This window comes from Sebastes fasciatus, chromosome 21 (genome assembly GCF_043250625.1).
Source record: "Sebastes fasciatus isolate fSebFas1 chromosome 21, fSebFas1.pri, whole genome shotgun sequence".
In the NCBI taxonomy this organism is placed as follows: Eukaryota; Metazoa; Chordata; class Actinopteri; order Perciformes; family Sebastidae; genus Sebastes; species Sebastes fasciatus.
The window spans coordinates 8,091,773-8,112,756 of NC_133815.1; the positions used below are offsets into that span (position 1 = coordinate 8,091,773).

At 37.9% G+C, this 20,984-nt stretch overlaps 2 protein-coding genes and 1 long non-coding RNA gene across 8 annotated transcripts in view; 1 reads left to right on the forward strand and 2 right to left on the reverse strand.

Annotated features, from left to right (window-relative positions):
- Positions 1-1,115: 1,115 nt before the first annotated feature.
- On the reverse strand, positions 1,116-5,009 carry myl12.1 (myosin, light chain 12, genome duplicate 1). The gene is made up of 4 exons (XM_074621462.1): positions 4,925-5,009; positions 2,469-2,668; positions 2,084-2,245; positions 1,116-1,677 (listed from the first exon to the last, which is right to left on the reverse strand). The coding sequence occupies exons 2-4, from the start codon at positions 2,650-2,652 to the stop codon at positions 1,505-1,507; spliced, it is 519 nt and encodes a 172-aa protein (XP_074477563.1). The 5' UTR covers positions 2,653-2,668; positions 4,925-5,009; the 3' UTR covers positions 1,116-1,504.
- Positions 5,010-10,886: 5,877 nt separating this feature from the next.
- LOC141759412 (uncharacterized) lies at positions 10,887-12,412 on the reverse strand. The gene is made up of 2 exons (XR_012592117.1): positions 12,372-12,412; positions 10,887-10,994 (listed from the first exon to the last, which is right to left on the reverse strand). It is a non-coding gene; the product is annotated as an uncharacterized LOC141759412 (long non-coding RNA).
- Positions 12,413-12,502: 90 nt separating this feature from the next.
- The window catches only part of myom1b (myomesin 1b), a 35,264-nt gene continuing 26,782 nt past the window's right edge, over positions 12,503-20,984 (forward strand). For 4 of the 6 annotated variants that reach the window (XM_074621452.1, XM_074621453.1, XM_074621454.1 and 1 more), the window contains exons 1-8: positions 12,503-12,665; positions 13,063-13,288; positions 16,053-16,187; positions 16,309-16,483; positions 18,017-18,174; positions 18,346-18,438; positions 20,151-20,239; positions 20,622-20,663. In XM_074621452.1, coding sequence (XP_074477553.1) covers positions 13,125-13,288; positions 16,053-16,187; positions 16,309-16,483; positions 18,017-18,174; positions 18,346-18,438; positions 20,151-20,239; positions 20,622-20,663 — 856 coding nt within the window. In that variant the 5' untranslated portion in view covers positions 12,503-12,665; positions 13,063-13,124. The remainder of the gene's footprint in view (positions 12,666-13,062; positions 13,289-16,052; positions 16,188-16,308; positions 16,484-18,016; positions 18,175-18,345; positions 18,439-20,150; positions 20,240-20,621; positions 20,664-20,984) is intronic. The other 2 variants (XM_074621456.1, XM_074621458.1) reach the window with 1 other exon arrangement.

A 20,984-nucleotide genomic window follows, 5' to 3' on the forward strand; every position in this document is an offset into this window, starting at 1 on the left:
TATGGTATGCCATAAGAAAGTCATAAAATAAGTCAAAGTATATTATGCCATAAAAATACTGTTACTTTTATATGAATTTTATATGAATTTCTGACATACAATGACTTTTTGAAAAAATGTTGACATACTAAATTACAGCTTTTTTCATATTTTATTTTTTTTTTACATAATATACTATGACCTTTTATGACACACTATCCTATGATTTCCCCCCCTGACATTATTCAACAAACTAGAACTTTTAGCATAGCATTTTTCGAAATACTATACTATGACTTTTTTCGACATACTATACTAGGACTTTTTTTAACATACTTTTGACTTATTACTTTTTTTTTATCACTTTTTTCGACATTCTATACTACGAAGTTTTTATCACTTTTTTTTTTACATACTATTCTATGACTTTTTTTGACATACTATACAATTACTTTTTTTACCACGTTTTTCTACATACTATATATACTGACTTTTTTCGGCATACTATGGTATTTTTTATCACTGTTTTCGACATACTAGAAAAAAGACATATAGTATGTCGAATAAAGTCGTAAAAAGTCATATTATAGTATGTCGAAAAACTATGTAACTAAAGTATGTCCGGACTTGGAAGTACATTCAAAAGTTGAGACATCCTTTTCAATAACGGATATCATTTTTGGCATTAGCAGTTTAAATTGTGACCCCATGTAGCTTCTGCTGCAAAATCAACCGTAATCTGAAACAATCAAATAGTGGGACTAACCGTATCATGGTTGTCTGGATAGCTCAGAGTCCTCTCTGGTCTATTAAATAAGGTTTTTAATCATATAAATCCACTCCCTTTGACAGAAATGAGACACCATTATATACAGGTGATCATGGTATTAGGGCAGTTTGTCTTTATGGAGTTAAATTGAATTGTGCCACAAGAGTACACCTTAGTTTTTAGTATGGGTTGTGTTCATTTGCACTTTTACAGAAAGAATTCAGCTTCTGCTTGCCGGCACACGTTGAATGAATTCAGTGAGGAGGGAGAGTTGACTTGTATGGACATGACAAGCACCGGAGGAAGGAAAATTGGCGCATAAGCATTTTAGTTACGCCGTAAGAAAAATAAAGACAGAATAATGCACTTATTTCAGTTGTCATTTATGAAAGGGAAACAGTCAGCCAAATACAAGTTGATAGACAGCTTTATTTAAAAAGTTTATATTATAAAATGTAAAAATTCAGCTAAACCTGATCACATGGATTGCAAAGACTTATCCCTTTGAGCTTCCGACGTGCTGCCACTTCACATCTTTACATGACAGGAAAAAAACACTTTACAAACTATCAGAATTTTTTCTTCTCATTAGAGATGTGTATATTTGGCAATACTGGAAGTTCACAACAAAGAAGAGTGGATAGTTATTGCTTTGGTTTGTTTAAAATGTGGTTTATACCGGAGAGTTGAGACATGCAGCACGGTGATCTAGCTGACGAAAGAGAAGGGTGGAAAGAATGTTGCTGGTATGGCTCTTTAATCGTCCTTATCCTTGGCACCGTGCTTTAAGATGCGTGTGAACTCCACGTAGTTGAAGTTGCTTTTCTTGTCGATGGGGGCCTCTCTGAAGAGCTCGTCCACCTCCTCATCTGTAAACCGGTCACCCATTGTTGTGAGCAACTCTCTGAGGTAATCTTCCTGGATGAAACCTGAGGGGAAAATAGTTAAATTAGATAAGAAGGCTAAGACACCTAACAAAGCCTGAATCAACATCAGAATCATCTCCTGAAGAATTTCCTTTTGCTTGCAATGATAACAGTACCATCTTTGAGAAACTATTTGTCTTAACAAAGCTGGATTGTATATTTAAACACCTTTCAAACACAGCTGCAATTCAAAGTGCTTAAAATAAAAAGGTTAAGGAAAGTATTTGAACAAAAAAAACAATAAAATTCTTATTTTAAGGCTCCTTTAAAGGCACTTTCCTCTTTAAAATTCAAGTCATCTTTGTATCCGCAAGAGCTTCACAGCTGAGAGGAAAATGGTATTTTACTACGGCAAAATAGGAAACTTTCCTGTATCAAAAGGAAAGAAATTACAACTGTCAGAATTTACCTGTTCCTTCCTCATCGAAGCAAGCAAATGCATTTCTGATCACATCCTCAGGGTCTGTGCCATTGAGCTTCTCCCCAAACATGGTGAGAAACATGGTGAAATTAATGGGCCCAGGAGCTTCCATCATCATGGCCTCCAGGTACTCATCCGTTGGATTTTTCCCTATAAAAAAAAGACACCAGTGTGGTGCACTTAGTCTATAGAGCTTCAACTACAGAAGTGGTTCAAGTACAAGTGACAATAGCAACTGATTAAAATATGTTTGCTTGCAGAACTAGTTTTCAAACAGCAAACAGTGTAGGTACACACCCATATGAAGTGCAAAACTGCTTACAGACATGTTGGTTGAGCTCACCCTGAGGTAAAATCCAACTCTCCTACTCACCCAGTGAGGCCAGCATGTCGTGAAGGTCCTCTTTGTCCACAAACCCATCACGGTTCTGGTCGATCATGTTGAAGGCCTCCTTGAACTCCTGGATCTGAGACTGGTCAAACATGGCGAAGACATTGGAAGTGGCGCGCTGAGGGCGCTTCTTCGTGGTCTTTCCCTTTGCTCTTTTGCTAGACATTTTGACTGTTTTTTACCTGTGGAAATAAATATATACATGTTAGATTATACAACCTGTAGCCAGGCATTATGACAGCTCACTCCTTAAGGAAGACAAGCATTATTAAAGGTCAGTGTAAATAGACAACATCAGTAGGGAGGGAGAAAAAAAGACAATATATAGATAAGACTGATAAGACAGACAAAAGATGACACACAGGGAGACAATCTGATCAAAGGTAACATGATTACGCTGTTACTCAAAATAAGATTTTGTCATTCGTGCCTACTACTCGGTGGCATTTTAATTCTCTGGCAACAATTCCCCAGCGTGGTGTCCTCTCTGAGCTATAAATGGAAATGTTCCCCATCTTTCTAGGTTGATCAGCTCACCGCCTTTACTAAGGGCAGGAGAATTAGTGATGTGAGGACAGATGCCCTTATCTGGTAATGTCTTGAATGAAGACTTAAACTGTCCTACATTCCCATTTTGATGTTGACAGATGCTAATGTTTTTGCCAGTGAGTGTTGATGGGAAATGGTCTCAACCAGCTTGGAGCTGTGTAGAGCTTTGCTTTGTGTTGAGACACTTAATCAATATGGTGACATGGCTAGATATTATCCAGGAGACTGGTATTTATAAAGGCTCAATCAACATTCAATGATACAAGTTTTAATGGTCTGAGTTAAGGTTGCAACTATCTAATGTTATAATTATGAAATGAAACGTCAAAAAAAAGTCATAGTATAGTATGTAAAAAAAAAAGTCATAGTTAAGTATATCGAAAAAAAAGTCATAGTATAGTATGTCGAAAAAAGTCATAGTATATAGGAAAGTCATATTATGGTATGTAGAAAAAAATAATAATAGTATAGTATGTCAAATAAAAGTTATAGCATAGTTTGTCAAAAAAGTCATAGTGTAGTATGTCGAAAAAAATAAAAAGTTATAGTATGCCGAAAAAAAAGTCAGTTTAGTATGTTGAAAATCATAAAGAAAGTTATAGTATAGTATGTGTCGATTACTTTAATGCTTAATCATTCAATGTATAAACTGTCCATCATAAGCTGCTTCCTTTGTTACTACAGCAAAAAAAACATGCAATTTACAATGAAAATAAAAGCAGCAAATTCTAACAGGAGATGCGGACAACATGAAATAACTGTCATTTTAGCTTGAAAAATGACTTGTTCCAAGTAAAAAAAAAATATATACATGTATTTATAGCTTCAAAACACTAATTATCAGGTTTAAATTGCATCAAAATATTGACAGACGTGTTCCCAATTTTTTTCTTGCATTTTAGTGACATTTACTTTTGTTTGTTTGTATGTTTGTTTGTTATGATCTCAGCTGACTCTTCCTACACATCACTCTTTTAATTACTTAGCTATAGTTTCTCCTCTGTGTTATTTATTAGTTTGATTTTGTAAAGCGTACTTGGGTTTCTGAAAGGCGCTATATAAGTCCAATTTATTATTATTATTATTATTATTGTGCTGTGCACACCGTAACGTACAAATCAATAGTTAACTTCAAACAAAACCAGTCATGTTAATTTGTTTTAGGACTTTAACACAACTCCTCCAGGTGCATTATTACGAGAATAAAGTCATAACTTTACGAGGAAAAAAGAAAATAACGAATAAAATTACTTCTTTATAATATTATGACTTTATTCTCACAATACTACAACTTTTTTCTCTTAAACCTAGGACTTTATTCTCATAATATTATGACTTTATTCTCGTAATATTATGAGAATAAAGTGGTAATATTATGACTTTATTCTCATAATATTACGACTTTTTTTCTAATCTTATTACAACTTTTTTTGTCATATTAAAACTTTTTTTCTCATTATATCACGACTTTTTCTCGTAAACTTCTGACTTTATTTTAATAATATTACGACTTTTTTCTCGCTTTATTAAGTACGTACACAGTCTGCGGCCTAGCTAGAGCTCCATTAAACAAGTATGCACACAGCTGTTAGCTCACTACAAACACCTAACACCAGGGAAGTTCCCCACATACAGGTAACGTTATATGTTTGATGTTATTAAGCTCACACCTTGCTCTACAAGTCTACAACACTCATTAATCAGCGACATATTTAGCTATTAGCCGCGAAGCTAAGTGTTTTCAATGCAATCAAACACGCACAAATGACACGTTTACTTTACTATGACTTTAACATTACCACCAGCTGTGTCTTAACCTGATAACAAAGCATTTATAATGTAGTTAACTGTGTTATATAGTAATATAAAGTAAAAACAGACAGTTTTACCTGACAACAAGCAGATAGTTGTGTGTTAGCTCGATGCTGCTCTTCTCTCAACCACCGCCCTTCACTTCCTGATGTTGCCTTCCATACAGAACAAACCAACTAAGGAAAATAGGGGTGGCGTATCAAGTATAACATTATAATTACTCAATTTAAAAACAATTTATAAGTTTTTTCGGTCTGAATATTTTATTTAAGTATATCTTACTGAATTTAATTCGAAAATAGATCCTATTCTTTAGTTATTAGAGATAATAGAATATATAATGTGCCTTTACACCCCCGGGTGGAGTAAATGTAACTTCCACAAACACTCCCTTTGCCTGCGTTGACATTCCTAGATATGCCCTTTTAAGGGAAGAAAGACACATCGTCGTCCTTTGTGCAATTAGGCAAAGAAAGAGATCTTAAATAGATAAATTAATAAATTAATTAATTAATTAATTAATTAATAAAATGGGCGTTATTATCAATAAAGCAAACATATCAGGATTATTATTGTTATTATTTTTTTTTTTTTGGTTATGGATAAATTATGTCAATCAGATGCAATCAGATGCATATAATTATATATTATATATATCATGTATATTATTATTATTATATATTATATTATATATATTATGTATATTATATTATGAATATCATATTAATATATGTATAATATATATATATATATATATATATATATATATATATTAATATAGTAGTATATATTAATATAATATACATAATATATAATGATATATTAAATAATATATTATATATTATATTAATATATATTAATATTATATATTATATTAATATATTAATATATATATATTAATATAATAATACATATTAATATAATATACATAATATATAATATAATATATATTATTATATTATAATTGTAATATAACTTATTATTTTGAATGGAGCTTCCCAGCAAAAAGCATTTCACATGATTGTACTTGTATAACTGGCGTGACAATAAACATCTTGAATCTTGAATCTTGAAAACTTGAATAATAGTTGTCACTTAAATATTCCCCATTGAGTTGATAGTGTTGATCTGACTCAAATATTTTCATAATTATATGTATCACAGCTGGGTGCTATTTATGCTCTTTTGTAGCATTGTGGTAGTTGCCTGTTTATGTTGTTTGTATTGCTGTAAAAATATTTGCATGCTGCTTTTCCGACTAGTTTTCTCTTGTAAAAACACATTTTAACCTCAATGAGACATTAACCTGATTAAGTAAAGTGAAAGAAAATAAAAAATAAAATTAAGTTCACATACTTAGACCAAAACAATAAAGGGAAAAATGTTGATAGAATAGATAACAATAGATATATGACTGCCAGGGTGGGTCAGACAACAGTTGGTACCACCGGTCATGGCTGCAGGCCTATAGGGAGGCTTAGTGCTGCAGGATGCTCAACTGTTGACTCACAGGTTAAACACGCCACGCTGTCTTTTCTTTGTCCAGTTGTCATATCACTTTCAAAGTTGATAATAAAATGGTTGAACATGTGCCATGAGTCACTCATAGTTATGCTGTATGTTGTAACCAGACAAGCCACCAGTCTAGAGCTGTATAGTCCTAAAAAAATCATTGTTAATGATAGTTACAATGGCAGTTGAATGATTAAAAAAATACATTTAAATAACTTACAATGTTGTAATATGTGATTTTATGTATGATGTTGTACGATGTATTTTTCAAAAAGAAATTCTTAAAAGCCAAACCAGGGACAAGGTCTGCAAATTAGCTATGGCTAGAAGTCCTATATACATTGCATCGGTTGCACTTTAATTAAGTGTAACAATGCCTACATGTAATAAATAAATAAATAAACTACAGATCTCACTGATGGTTGTCTGGTCTTTCATATTTATTTATTTATTTATTTATTTATTTATTTATTTATTTATTTATTTATTTATTTATTTATTTATTTATTTATTTATTTATTTATTTATTCATTTATTTATTTATTCATTTATTTATTTATTCATTTGACAGGGTCAATACATGTAGGCATTGTTACATTTAAATAAAGTGCAACCGATGTAATGTATGTAAGACTTCTAGTCGTATATTTGACGACTGTGTCCCTGAAATGAAACAAACTAAACACAGTGGTTATTATTATGTTGTATTAGTAAAGAACACACAGATAAGCTATAACTTAACTCAAAGTGCCCCAGACAGCACAAAAACATATATTTTTATCACTGGGATGGGATTACTCGTGGATGTCTATCAATCTGGAACATCTAGACATTAAATATTTCATTTATGGGTCTTATTAATTTGATTTCAACCTTTTCCAGTTGATCTCTATCTCTATTTATTCATGAAAGTCCTGCTGAGTCAAATTTACACTAAATAACTAAGTTTGAGCTTGCATTGTAGGTCCAGTGTCACCTTAAACCACTAGAGTGTGCTACTTTCACATAAAATCTTACCTTTTCTCAGTGATATTATAGACAGTTTCTTGAGGTCATTAATAGTTTGTCTCAGCATGTTACCTTATCCGGTGTGAGAGCTCATTTAAGTTGTTCATGTCTAGAACTGTTATCTTAAAGATCCATGTGGCTCCACTGTGTGGGAGCCATACTAAACAGAGCATAAAAATACCACTAATAGATCCCATGAGACGTCCATATAGTTGGAATTTCCTGGACAGCTGAACCCAGTGACATGGTGCTAACATGAATGTCATTACAAACATATTCACTTGGACAACAAGCAGGGAATGGACAAAATATTAGAAACACCTTTTTTAATATAATACCGTTTAATACAACGTCATCACCAGCTGCTGTGTGGCCTCAGAATGAATGAAGTGTCAACAAAATTGAACATTATAGGTTTTACAATTGCAGGGTGATTGTATTGAATTCAATTCATTTTTATATAGTTTTAAATCATAACAGAAGTTACCTAGAGACGTGTTTCATATACAGCAGGTCTAGACCATACTCTATACTTTAGAGACCCATCATGAAAACCCACCATGAGCAAGCATTCACCTTTTAACAGGTAGAAACTTTGGGCAGAACCAGGCTCTGGGTGGACGGCCAGTGGGGTTGAGAGAAAGAGAGAGACAAAGATGCACAGCAACAACAATAATGGCACAACTGCTAATAATAATAATAGAAATAGGAATAATAACAATATTAAAGGGACTGTTTGAAAGAATCAGAAATGCTTGTTAACAGCATTGTGGCCGTTAAGTCAACGAAAGTCAGCGTCGGGGTCGCGCTTGTGCTCGCTCTACATAGACATGAACGAGCATCACCTAAAACAGTGAGGCGACACACGTCAGCTAAAACCACAATATCACTCATATTCACCTGCTTGGCAGTAATGTTAACTGACCAGACGAAGGTCTCTCCATGATTCAATGCGGATCCTAGTGTTGGCTTTTCCTGCTTCAGCCTCCCGACCGCAGTCGGAGGGAACAGGAGAGACTCCGGAGTTTTGGTCGGAGACGATAATGTTTCTCGCTGCAAAGCCCCGTCACTTCACAAGACACGGAAAACCTCTGTTGATCTGGAGGAGCTGCAGCATTTATTTCTTCACAAACGCCCACTACTATTCACTAGATATTCTCAGAGCTACTAACTCTCCTGCAGTGTGTAGTGTGCGCACATGCATGTGAGAGTGGAGCGAAATAGCGAGAACGAGCGCGGTGTGTGAGTGAAGGCAGGCAGGCAGAGGAGCAGAGGAGCAGAGTACAGCAGAGACTCCGGCCCTGGAGACCAAAGCTACGGTCTTCCCCGCGTCCTCCGACCGCGGCCAACACTGTTTTGCAAGACGGGCTTCACTAGATATAACTTTGTGGTTTTGGTGCTTCTGTGTAGTTTGTTTTGGAGTCTGAGTCTGAACAGCGTAGCCACACAGGAGCGCGCATGGGACACCGACCTGGATTGATTTATACGTTTAAGAAGTTACAAACAGTCCCTTTAATAGTAGCAGTGGATATAATAGAAGGATAATAGTAATAACAGTAATAATAGCATAAATAATAATATAAATATGACTACTACTAATAACAATAGCAGTGAATATAATAGAATGATAATAGTAAAAGCAGTAATTGCGGTAGTATTAATAATAGAAATATGGCTGATAATAATACTACTAATTATAACTATAACTAAACTATTCTAGTTATAAGGTGATAAACGTCTCTTCTGACTATGGTCAAACACTAAAACAGATTCATGACACATGCGATACTCTTTAAATACCATAGGGTACAATGGGATGAAGTTATTAAGCTCCTGGGAAGATATTCACTTTAGTTTCTCTATGAAACTGCAGAGTTTCAAGGAAAAGATTCTTCCATAAGAGCTGTGAGTGACAGCTGTTTAATCTGGGTTTTATGGTCAGATTAGAGTAAAGCCCGGGATGTTTGTGATAAATCTACAGAGAGACTATTTGCTATTCTTTGACGTTCAGTCATAATCACTAATCCTGGAGGGTACTGTACCTTTAGGTGTCTGACGAGGAACTAATACACAGACTTTATGATATAAATACATCTAATTAATTGTCATGGGAATATTATTGTTACGCAGTACACTGTAACATGATCAGTGTCACTTTCACTTGCTTTGGAAGGGTATATTTACACGCTCTACATAGACATGAACGAGCATCACTCAAAACAGTGAGGCGACAAAAGTCAACTAAAAGCACAATATCATTCTATATTTCACCTGCTTGGCAGTAATGTTAGCTGACCAGACGAAGGTCTCTCCATGAATCACTGCTGATCCTAGTGTTGGCTTTTCCTGCTTCAGCCTCCCGACCGCAGTCGGAGGGAACAGGAGAGACTCCGGAGTTTTGGTCGGAGACGATAACGTTTCTCGCTGCGGAGCACCGTCACTTCAGAAGACACGGAAAACCTCTATTGGTCTTGAGGAGCTGCAGCAGTTATTTCTGCAGAAACGTCCACTGTACATTCACTAGATATTCTCAGAGCTAAACTAACTCTTCTGCAGTGTGTAGTGTGCGCGCATGAATGTGAGGTGGAGCGAGCTGAGTGAAGGCAAGCAGGGAGAGGAGCAGAGGAGCAGAGTACAGCAGAGACTCCGGCCCTGCAGACCAAAGCTACGGTCTCCCCGCGTCCTCCGACCGCGGCCAACACTGTTTTGCAAGACGGGCTTCACTAGACATAACTTTGCGGTTTTTGGTGCTTCCGTGTAGTTTGTGTTGGAGTCTGAGTCTGAACAGCGTAACCACACGCGAGTGCGCATGGGACACCGACCAGGATTGATTTATACGTGTAAGAAGTTACAATCAGTACCTTTAATGCTCAATTATGCAAAAAAAATAACGGAGTAAAAATACTATCATCTGTATAATAGAAGAAGATATTGTCCCAGATAACGGAAACACATTTGCCTTTCTTGCCAAGAGTTAGATGAGAAAATTGATACCACTCTAAAACACAAGAGTGGTATAAATCTTCTCATCTAACTTCCCACAAGAAAGTGATTAATGTAATTCCCAAAATGTCGAACTGTTCCTTTAAGTAAAATATCATTTAAATGCACTTGAATTACAGCACTAAATGCTTAGTAGTCAACTGGACACTCCAGCCACTGATTATAACAAGGTGATGATTAGTTAACTGTCTCGCCTCTTAATTAATAACAGCAGTTCAAAGCAGTCATGCTGACAAATGATTTAGTGGCTTGTGACATATTATATTACACTTGTAGAATACATCCCCCATATTCATTAGAGAGCATTCAGTGGTATGACCTTGCTTACTGTATTGTATTGTTGTCCTCAGTGTTTATGGGTTTACGCTTCAGATTGCTGCCATAACATTTTAGGTATGCTGCCGTGCTGACTGCTGTGTCATGTGGAACAGTGGTGGGTGAGGGCCAAAAAGGATGAGTGTCCAACAACAAAGGTCTCAGAGGTGTTCACTGACATGATATGTTTGCTTTGGAAACTTACTAGGTATTTGTGTTGCAGTCAATTCCCAGAACATCTGTGGCAGGGGTCTGCAACCTGCGGCTGCGGAGCCACATGAGGCTCTTTAGCTCCTCTACAGTGGATCCCTGTAGATTTTTAAAAATGGAAATGAATAACTGTTTTTTTGTTTACATTTTAATTTTTTATTTATCATTGTTGTAGGTCTGTGGTACAACGGAAAAAAAATAAATCTGAGATTTTGAGAATAAAGTCACTATATTACGACAAAAAAAAGTCGTAATATTATGAAAATAAAGTCATAAGTTTACGAGAAAAAAAAGTTGTAGTATTATGGGAATAAAGTCATAATATTATAAAACAGGATAACTTTTGTAAATTCATGTTTATGAGTCATACTGACATCAAGAATTTTTCTTTTAGTAGCTGTTTATGAGCAGAGGGGACGTTTGTGTACTTCCACAGACGCGAGTGAGACCGATAGAGAGAGAGTGACAAAGAGACAGTAACTGGCATATGTTGCATGTGAAGCAAGTAACAATAACATACAGTAGCTAAAGTTAGAAACAGTCACAGCTGAGAGTGCTGCGGTAAATAGTCAAGACAAAAGCGTCTGGAGAGATTAACCAGGGATGATGAACTATATATATATATATATACAGTATGTATATTAGGGCTGGCAAATATAATGCAATAATATAACTTTAACGCAAATTCGCTTTAACATCACTAATTTCTTTAACACATTAATAAGGAGGCTAAATAAAGCTCCAAACTTATGCTAAATTTTGGTGAGGAAAAACTGTCATGGCCATTTTCAAAGGGGTCCCTTGACCTCTGACCTCCAGATATGTGAATGTAAATGGGTTCTATGGTTACCCACGAGTCTCCCCTTTACAGACATGCCCACTTTATGATAATCACATGCAGTTTGGGGCAAGTCATAGTGAAGTCAGCACACTGACACACTGACAGCTGTTGAGTTTGCCATGTTATGATTTGAGCATATTGTTTATGCTATATGTAGTACCTGTGAGGGTTTCTGGATAATATTTGTCATTGTTTTGTGTTGTTAATTGATTTCCAATAACAAATATATACATACATTTGCATAAAGCAACTATATTTGTCTACTCCCATGTTGATAAGAGTATTAAATACTTTACAAATCTCCCTTTGAGGTACATTTTGAACAGATAAAAAATTTGCGATTAATTGCGATTAAATATTTCAGGAAAAGTTGGATTGTGAGGTGCTTTTGTACTGTGACATTGATTTAAAGTATGTAGGCTTTGTCATATTAATAACTAGTCAACTCTTTGACTCAATCACTTACTTCTGTAGAAGAAAACAACAAACAAAAAAGCAAAAGTACAAAAATACTTGAAAAATATGTACATTCACTAATTAATACAGTAGGTAATAAGCTGGATAAATGAGGCAAAAATAATATAAAAAAGTTAAAGAATATAGTCAAAAAAATCCCCAAGTAATCCTGTGTTTACCTGCATATCAGGCAGTAATGCTCATCGGCAGAGACCTGCACCCATAAATGTGTCGCCCTACGGGAGCTGACTGGCCCCCCACACTCTGCTCTCAGCTATATTTATCTCCACCCTCACCATAAAAGGCTGCGACTGCTGCTGGGACACTCTGGCAAGGGCCAATATTATTTTGGTTGTGTAGAAACTGCAGCCCTGTATGCACCTACCTGTAGGTTTGCTGGGATATCGAGCTTTAAGTGTGGAGTTGGATCATCTTTTCCTTTAAAGCTTGGAGTTTGAGGCATTTAGTCCAGGGTAAGTGGCAGCAGTTGTGCAGGGATAAGATGTGATAAGCCGGGTTGTAGTTGTTGCATTATGTCAAAGCATGCTGAGAAAGTGCCTGGATTTTATATCATGTCTTGAATTTGCAATTTCATGATGGTTAAAAGTCTTTTCCCTGTAATTTTCTTTTTTCATTAAGAAAGTATTGTGCAGATTTTGGCTTGAAAATCTTTAATATAATGGCATCACAGCTGATTTTTTTCCATCTTGAGAGCTAGATTAACTATCCATGTTCAACTATGAAGAACATGTTGAGGTAAATGAAAGCGTGGCCAGCTTGTTAACGCAGCCAATTATTGGTTTCATGATGAACCAGCAGTATATCATAACAGTCAATCAACCTGCTCTTGAACACTAACTAACCACACAGACAGACAGATAGGCAGCAAGAAACTCAGAAACTCGGGGCTCGTACCAGGAGCGGCCTGCAGCATGTCTGGATCTATACCGTTCTACCAGAAGCACCATCGCCACTATGACCGTGACTACCGTAGCAGGGAGACGAGGTCTAAACTGAGCCAGTACCAGACCAGCAGCAGATATACTGCTGGCAGCAGCACCTCCTCCGCTGCCACCGCCACCAGCAGGAGCAGGGGGTAAGGAGGAGGAGGAAGAGGATCACACCTTCATCAATCTACTTCTTTGTCACAGGGAAGCTCCCCTTAACACCATCATCCAACCCAACTGATCAAGTTCACCTCCATCACCCCTTGTTGGATCACTTCCCTGTCACCGCCTTGGGATCATCTTTCCTGCTTTACTGCCATATTGACACCAAAGTAACCATCCTTCCCTCCTCTGAGTCCTCTTTGATCACACACACCTGAGGATCTTTGGTCTTTAAACTGGTTGAAAACACATCTGACTCCTGCATGAAGCTCTTTGCATGTAAGAGATGCCCTGTTTGCTTTTCTGCATGCTGACAAACTCTTACCTATAACACACCTATTCCTAAAAAATTATTATTAGAAATATGTTTTTGGAGTTTTCATCTAGTGTTTTGCTCCGTTCAGAGAACACCCCTTTGTTAGATAAGCTGTAAGGAAATGCACTGTTATATAATGGCTGACTTATAGTATATGGCATAGACTGAAATAGATTATTGACTTGTGCATACCATGCTGGAGGGAAAGTAACAAGTGACAGTTGTCGGTCAATCTTTAAAACCTGATAGCATTTACATTTTTCTGTTTTGGAAAGTTATTTGCTTCCTGTTATTTCTGATAGACATAAGGAGAGTTGTTGTTGGTTTTCGGTTAGGTTTGTTGGTTTGTTTGTCTGTTTGTCAGCAGGATTACGGAAAAACGACCAGCCCGATTTTCATAAAATTTGGTGGAATGGTGTAGCTTAGGCCAAGGAAGAGCACATTACATTTTAAACCGGATCTGAATCACGGGATTGGATACACGCATTATTTTTCTCTTATGGAAATGGCCTTGGCGGAGGTCTCGGAGTGCCCTTCTAGTTAGTAAGTGGTTGTTTTGTTTTCCAGATTTGTGCAGCCCCTGTTGAATGGATTGGTCAACTCTCCAGTGTTTCTAAAAGAGAATATACAGTACATCAAATTAGTTTTTGTCAGTGTATGTGTCTATTGTTAAATGTTTGAGTAATACATTAATAAAGAAGCTCTAATTTTGCAAGGAAATTAGTTTAAAAAAATAAACAAAAATAAAAGTGATGGCACTGTCAAGTAGTTTGGTTTAATAGCTGATTCACATCTGTGATAATGTGGATTCTTTGTCACTAGAAAGGTTGCTTTTTCTTTTTTCTTTTAGGAATAATTCAGTTTATGAAGATCCTGTCTTTTACAGTGCCTGGCAGATCTTTAATTACAGTGGCCTGGAGAGTGTGAACAGGTCAGAGGGTTTAGGTTTTGCTAACACCATCTGATCTTTGCTTTTACACTCATGAGGCTGGGCAGCCCACCGGTCACCAAATCTGTGCTGAGGAGAGGAGGATTAGGATGTGATGATGATTTAACAGTCAGTGTGGTTGTGATAATGCTGCATTTATATAGACATGGACATTGGATTTGTTATATTAAATAACCTTTACTGGATTTCAGTAATGAAACCAAAGCTCATTTTAATGGGAGTTGTGGCAGAACTGATCCTGGAAAGTCAAGCGGGTGTAAATGGTCAGAGCTAAATGGACAGAGACCCAGATAGATGCAGAGACAACCAGGGCAGTTGCCCCGTCACCCTTCTTGCCCCTGCCTCCTTATCAGGTTCATGTTATCTCATACCCTGAGCTCCCACCCCAACTCTCAGAGTGCTGCAGATAGTGTTGCCACAGACAAACTGTGTGGCGTCTGACATAAAATCTAAAATATTTTTTCTCCTACTACTAGGGCTGTCAACGTTAACGCGATAATAACGCGCTAACGCAAAATCGCCACTAATTTCTTTAACGCATTAACGCTATCGATCTTTCAGAGGTTGTAGCGTTCTCAGTTTTAAAGTTAGATTGAAGATACTTTCATCATACAAAACTAGAAAACCTGAAGAAACCATGTCATACTAGCTTGTCGCAAAGGAGGCTAAATAAAGCTACGAAGTGACGCTAAATTTTGGCGAGGAAAAACTGGCATGACCATTTTCAAAGGGGTCCCTTGACCTCTGACCTCAAGATATGTGAATGAAAATGGGTTCTATGGGTACCCACGAATTTCCCCTTTACAGACATGCCCACTTTATGATAATCACATGCAGTTTGGTTCAAGTCATAGTCAAGTCAGCACACTGACACACTGACAGCTGGGCTTGAGAAATGTTATGATTTGAGCCTATTTTTTATGCTAAATGCAGTACCTGTGAGGGTTTCTGGTCAATATTTGTCATTGTTTTGTGTTGTTAATTGATTTCCAATAATACATATATACATACATTTGCATAAAGCAAGCATATTTGCCCACTCTCATGTTGATAAGAGTAATAAATACTTAACAAATCTCCCTTTAAGGTACATTTTGAACAGATAAAAAATGTGCGATTAATTTGCGATTAATTTGCGCTTAAGCGCGTTTGACAGCCCTACCTATTACTCCATTTGTCATCCCTTCCCTCAAGAAAGCAAATATAGTGGGATAATTAGATTGGGGTCTGTTAGTGATTGAATAATTACATCAGCGGTGCTCATATTGTCTTTCTTATCAGATGAACTTTGTTGACTGTGAAAATGTAATTACTGTGGAGGTGTAAGATTAATCCAAACTAAACCACCTACCTACATTACTACACTTCCCACTGACCCTTCATCTACAACTCATCCACCCTGATCTTGGGTTCATCCCTACATGTTGATGTTATGTTATTAGCTCTCTGGCTGCGAGCCAGGCTGATGGTATTGTATATGTCCCAGACTTAACGTGTCTTCACACTCTGGGCTGGAGGCGAGCAGGCTGAGCCCCCTACCCAAGAGAGCCAAGCCAACTTACTTGGCTGTGGATAAAGAGAACCATATCATCGGCTATGTAGTGCCTATCTTCAGGGGCAGGTAATGAACTCTTCCCACCATATAAAACTGAAACTCCCAAGAATGTTGTGCAACATCTTTTTTCAGTTTTAATGATATGCCTTACTCCCCACATCCCCGGCTCCGCTCTACAAACTCCTAGTGAAGACTTTGCTACAGGATATTCGCATACAGAGGAAGGAAGGGTGAGGGACACTGCTTCATACATGGCCAACAGGGATTTGTTCACCAGTGGCCTGGAGATGGAGAGGTCAGAGCAGACCACCAGGAGGGAGAACATGCGCGAGTCGGCCAATCGCATCTCTCTGAACAAAAGGGTCAGTGGGGGAACTCTACATGTAGCTGTTTTGAGGTCGTACAGGAAGCCATCGACTTTGACTACGACATTAAAAACTGCTTATTATTTTTACATCACAGAACATCAGTGTCATGATTGTGATATCAGTGTCCAGCTAAGACCTCAGGGTTTGTTCTGATGTGTGTCAGCTAACCATTATCCTTCATGACATCACTGATTGGCTTTTCATACCCATGACATCACTGTAGACAATTTTCCCATCATGACGTCACAGCAACACGTTCTCATCCCAACTCGTCACATACTGACGCTTTGTCAGACCCCTCTGCGTCCCTTTTCGATCGCAGTGAACACGTGCTAAACGTTGTGAATTAAACAAAAATACTTGCTTAGGTTAAGGCAACATAACCACTTAGTTAAGTTTAGGAAAGCCATTATGGTTGGGCTTAAAATGACTATGTTTGTAATAGCTAGTTCACACTGCATGATTTTCCGCTCCCCGACAGCTTTTGGAGCTCCCCGACCAAAGCCCCATATCAGTGACAAATCAGCGTTGGCTCGCCATTCGCATATCGGCGCTTGAGCATCATGTGTGAGCTGCTCAAAGACATGAGCCAAGAGGCTTGCCAATTCGAGCTGATGCCTTGCAGACACATTCCCGATATCTAAAATGCTTAAGCGAGCTACATGACGGGGCGAGACATAGGTTGTGGGGAAATCTGTGGGAGGAGGGGTCGCCTGTAACAATAGGAACTTTACTGTATGTGTTACATTTGCAACACGGAGCAAAGTTGTTGTCGCACCTAGAGGAATAAATAGTAAAAAGGAGTGAGGAAACCGATGGAAACAGGCTATTTTGTGAACACGTGCCAACAACAACATCGGCAATGTGTCTCACGTATGGTATCTTTTCTTACTTGTGACACCACAGTGATTTAAACTTAACATTAGGCTACATAACACAGTCATGTCATCTGCATAGTCACATTACTGAGTATAATTAATAGCAGTACTGCTTAGGAGCATCAAGTGGCTGTGGCTCAGTGGTTGTTACTGCTACTCCTTACACAAGGAAGTTATTAATGTCCCTGGGCGATTAAGTGAAGTAGTACCCGACCATTCATCGAGCATCATAAAAGCCAGAGTGACCCCCTCACTGTATTTATCTGTCTCCACTCTGCCAGAGTTACTTACTACTAAGCGACAAATTCCTCATGAGATCGTGTTTCTTGAGACACAGGGAAGCAGTGTCCCAATGGTGTTGTCATATTATGTGTTGAGTTGCACAACTAGAGATGAGGCCTCAACTCCCCCTAGCTATTCATAGGACATAATGAACAGCACACACCCATAGCACGTGTCATGTTTAAAAGTGCAAACATCTCGCATGTGCGGAACAAATAAATATATGTTGGGATCTTGCTCATTTTGTGTTTGTAAAAGCTTTGGTTTTGCTTCATGCATTGTGAATTCCTGGTGAAATTAAGTTTATTGTTGGCAAAGGTACAATTGTCCCGATTGAGTTAATGCTTAAGGACTGTTCTGTTTGTAGATCCATGAACACGGGGAACACTTTAAGCGTATGAACGAAGACAGCCTGATGCATCCCCCAGAGTTTGTGATTAAACCGCGCTCCCACACCGTGTGGGAGAAGCAGTGTGTGCGACTGCATTGCACTGTCAGCGGCTGGCCTGATCCAAGAATTGTCTGGTAGGTCACATCACCTGTAACATGACCTCCAATCTGTCCTTTCTTTCCCCTCAACATCCTGCTGAACTCCATGACTTTATTATTGTCCTCCTGATTCTGTTTCATCCTTTTCAAGTTCTTTCTGTTTCCTCTGGTCTGTCCTCTATCATGTTTTCTGCCTCCCACTACAAGGTACAAAAACAATGTGCCAATTGACCCACTTGCCCATGCTGGCAAGTATATACTCGACAGCAGATACAGCATGCACTCACTGGAGATTAACAGGTAGGTGTAGCTTCTCCTGTCCACAGTTCTCAAAATAAATTCTTCTCCAAAAGCAACTGAAACATCTTGTGCCATAGTTCTAAATGTAAATCCAGAGGAAACATTGAGGAAAGTCCTGCAATTTGCAGACAACTTAGCTTGTGTAGAGTTCTTTATCTTATGTTAGCCTGGCTCGTTATGAGCTCTTCTCTTTGTCAGGCTTTAGCCAGAAAAATTGCAGTTCAGGCCCTTTCACTTGAGTTTAAGTTTAGGTTTAAGATTATTCACCTTGATAACAGACCATAGACTGTAGAAAAGCATGGCCATTGTGTTCTTTTGACTTTTAATTTGGGTTAACTGCTGTCTGCCATCTTTAGCGCTTAGCTTAGCTGGCCGGGGTAGGTAGTTAACATTTTTGTAGCTGTTCCCGAGTTTAAGTGTAGTCACCAAAAGTTTATTTATGTTTTACAGGAAAAGAAAAGAGAAAGATTTTACCAAATTACGGACACACACACACACACACACACACACACACACACACACACACACAATGAGTGAATAAAAGTTCCCATGAAGTTAAAACAGATGTTTACGTTTTTTTATCACATGTATTGTGCTGGTCGTCACCTGTATGCTACGTCAAAACCTGGCCCAACAATGACAAAAAAGTCATTTTGTAGGTATTCTTAATGGTATTTTAGTGTTTGTCATTTCCAGGAAAGGATGAAAAATGTTGATGACTTGGGGATGTAGACTAATTTTGCATCCAATCATGAACAGATAATGATTTAGACACAAGCCTACCATCTGGATGCATCAGCTCCATCGTGCGGTTGAGCCTGCGTCTCTCCTTCACCAGAAGAACTGCCGGCTTCGCACTTGTCGGATCTCGGCTCGTCCATGTATGGCGTCACTCCAAAAACGACTTCTTCGTAGTCATCTTCTTCCTCCATTTCATCCCTGTCCGATTCATCTGTCAATCTGAATTTTTGGCAGGAGGACAAAACGCATATTCAGCATTATTGGCTTCTGTAAACGCCAATTAATATCTGCGACAAATCCCTACTGTTTTTACATGAAACATGTAATATGCAGAATCAAATAGCGCTATCGCCATTTCATGGGAACTTTAAGTGATACATTATTTAAATAATTCAAGTTTTTTTCTACTCATACGACACCTTACTTTCATTGGCTTCATCTTTCAGTCATGATTGGACCCAGTGGGAAGAACCAAAGCTTCAGTCTTTATGTGTGGCATGGTGATGTTGATATATGCCTTTGTCCTTGCCTAACTTGCCCAAACAGACAGACTGTGAGCCAGAGAAGAACCACACTGTTTCCCAGGCTGCCACAGATAACAAAGAGCACGTCTAAACATAGCTACGACCGTTTCAACAAGCAGCCAGAACTCACAAGGAGGAACATATGAGATTATCTTTATCACGATTTAGCAGAATATGTCAGCTGTAGTTACTTTCATGTACAGCAACCCACACCACCTGGTGCACATGACATCACCAGTGGTGTCTATTTATTGCCAGAGTATTCCTGGCCAGGAGACATGAAACGCTTTACGGTCGGCGGTCACATACTTGGTGTTATTTACATGGTTGAGAGGGCTGAGGCTGAGGTTGAGGTTGAGGAGGGGGAAGGGCACTGTACACATGAATCCTTTAGAGAGAGAATGTGCATATCATGGACATTGATCACCTGATGCTCTCCTCTTTCAGATGTGATTTTGATGACACGGCGCAGTATCGCGTCTCTGCCATGAACTCCAAGGGAGAGCTGTCTGCATTTGCCTCCGTCGTTGTTAAAAGTAGGTTTCACCAAGTCCTAAAACCATCACACGCCCAATGCTCTCAACATGAACAAGCTCTCAAAAATGTTTTGTTGTGATCACAAAATTATTTTAAATCACAAAAAAGTAGTCCTACTATCAGTGTGTAAAGTTTCCAAATATAGTTTTAAAGGTTTTCTCGACAATACCTTTTCATTAAATGTAATGGGTTTCAAAAGTAGGAATCAAATGTACTTTAAGTTGCAAGTGTCATAATAATTAGAGGTCCACTATGTGAAATGTGGCACCTGTAATTTAAGTTGTAGGTATGTGATTTCTCATATGATTTTGACATCTCGTCGGTATAATACTGTGTGTGCGTGCTGTATGTATTAATAGCAACTGTTGCTATTCTCCACAGGGTTTAAAGGTGAAATTGATGAGTCCCTGCCATCACCCAGACGTAAGTGTGAATTCATTGCGTATTTGTTTTTTTATTTTTTACTGTATTGTGGAATTAAAGCTGCGTTCATTCATTTATGGCCACCAGGGGGCAGAAGAACAAGCTGAAAGACACGGCCTTGACATATTTTCGTCTTGTTAAGTTGATGCCAACGTTAGCTGTTGTGGGTATAGCCTCATTCAAGCCATATTGTCCTTTATTTGTTTGTTGAGGTAGTAATGTTTGTCGTACATTATTGGGTGTTGCGAAGGGGATGGTCCATTGTTATTCTGAAACACCAATAGTCCGAAAAATGTCCCATTAGACCAAAAAAAGCCCAGT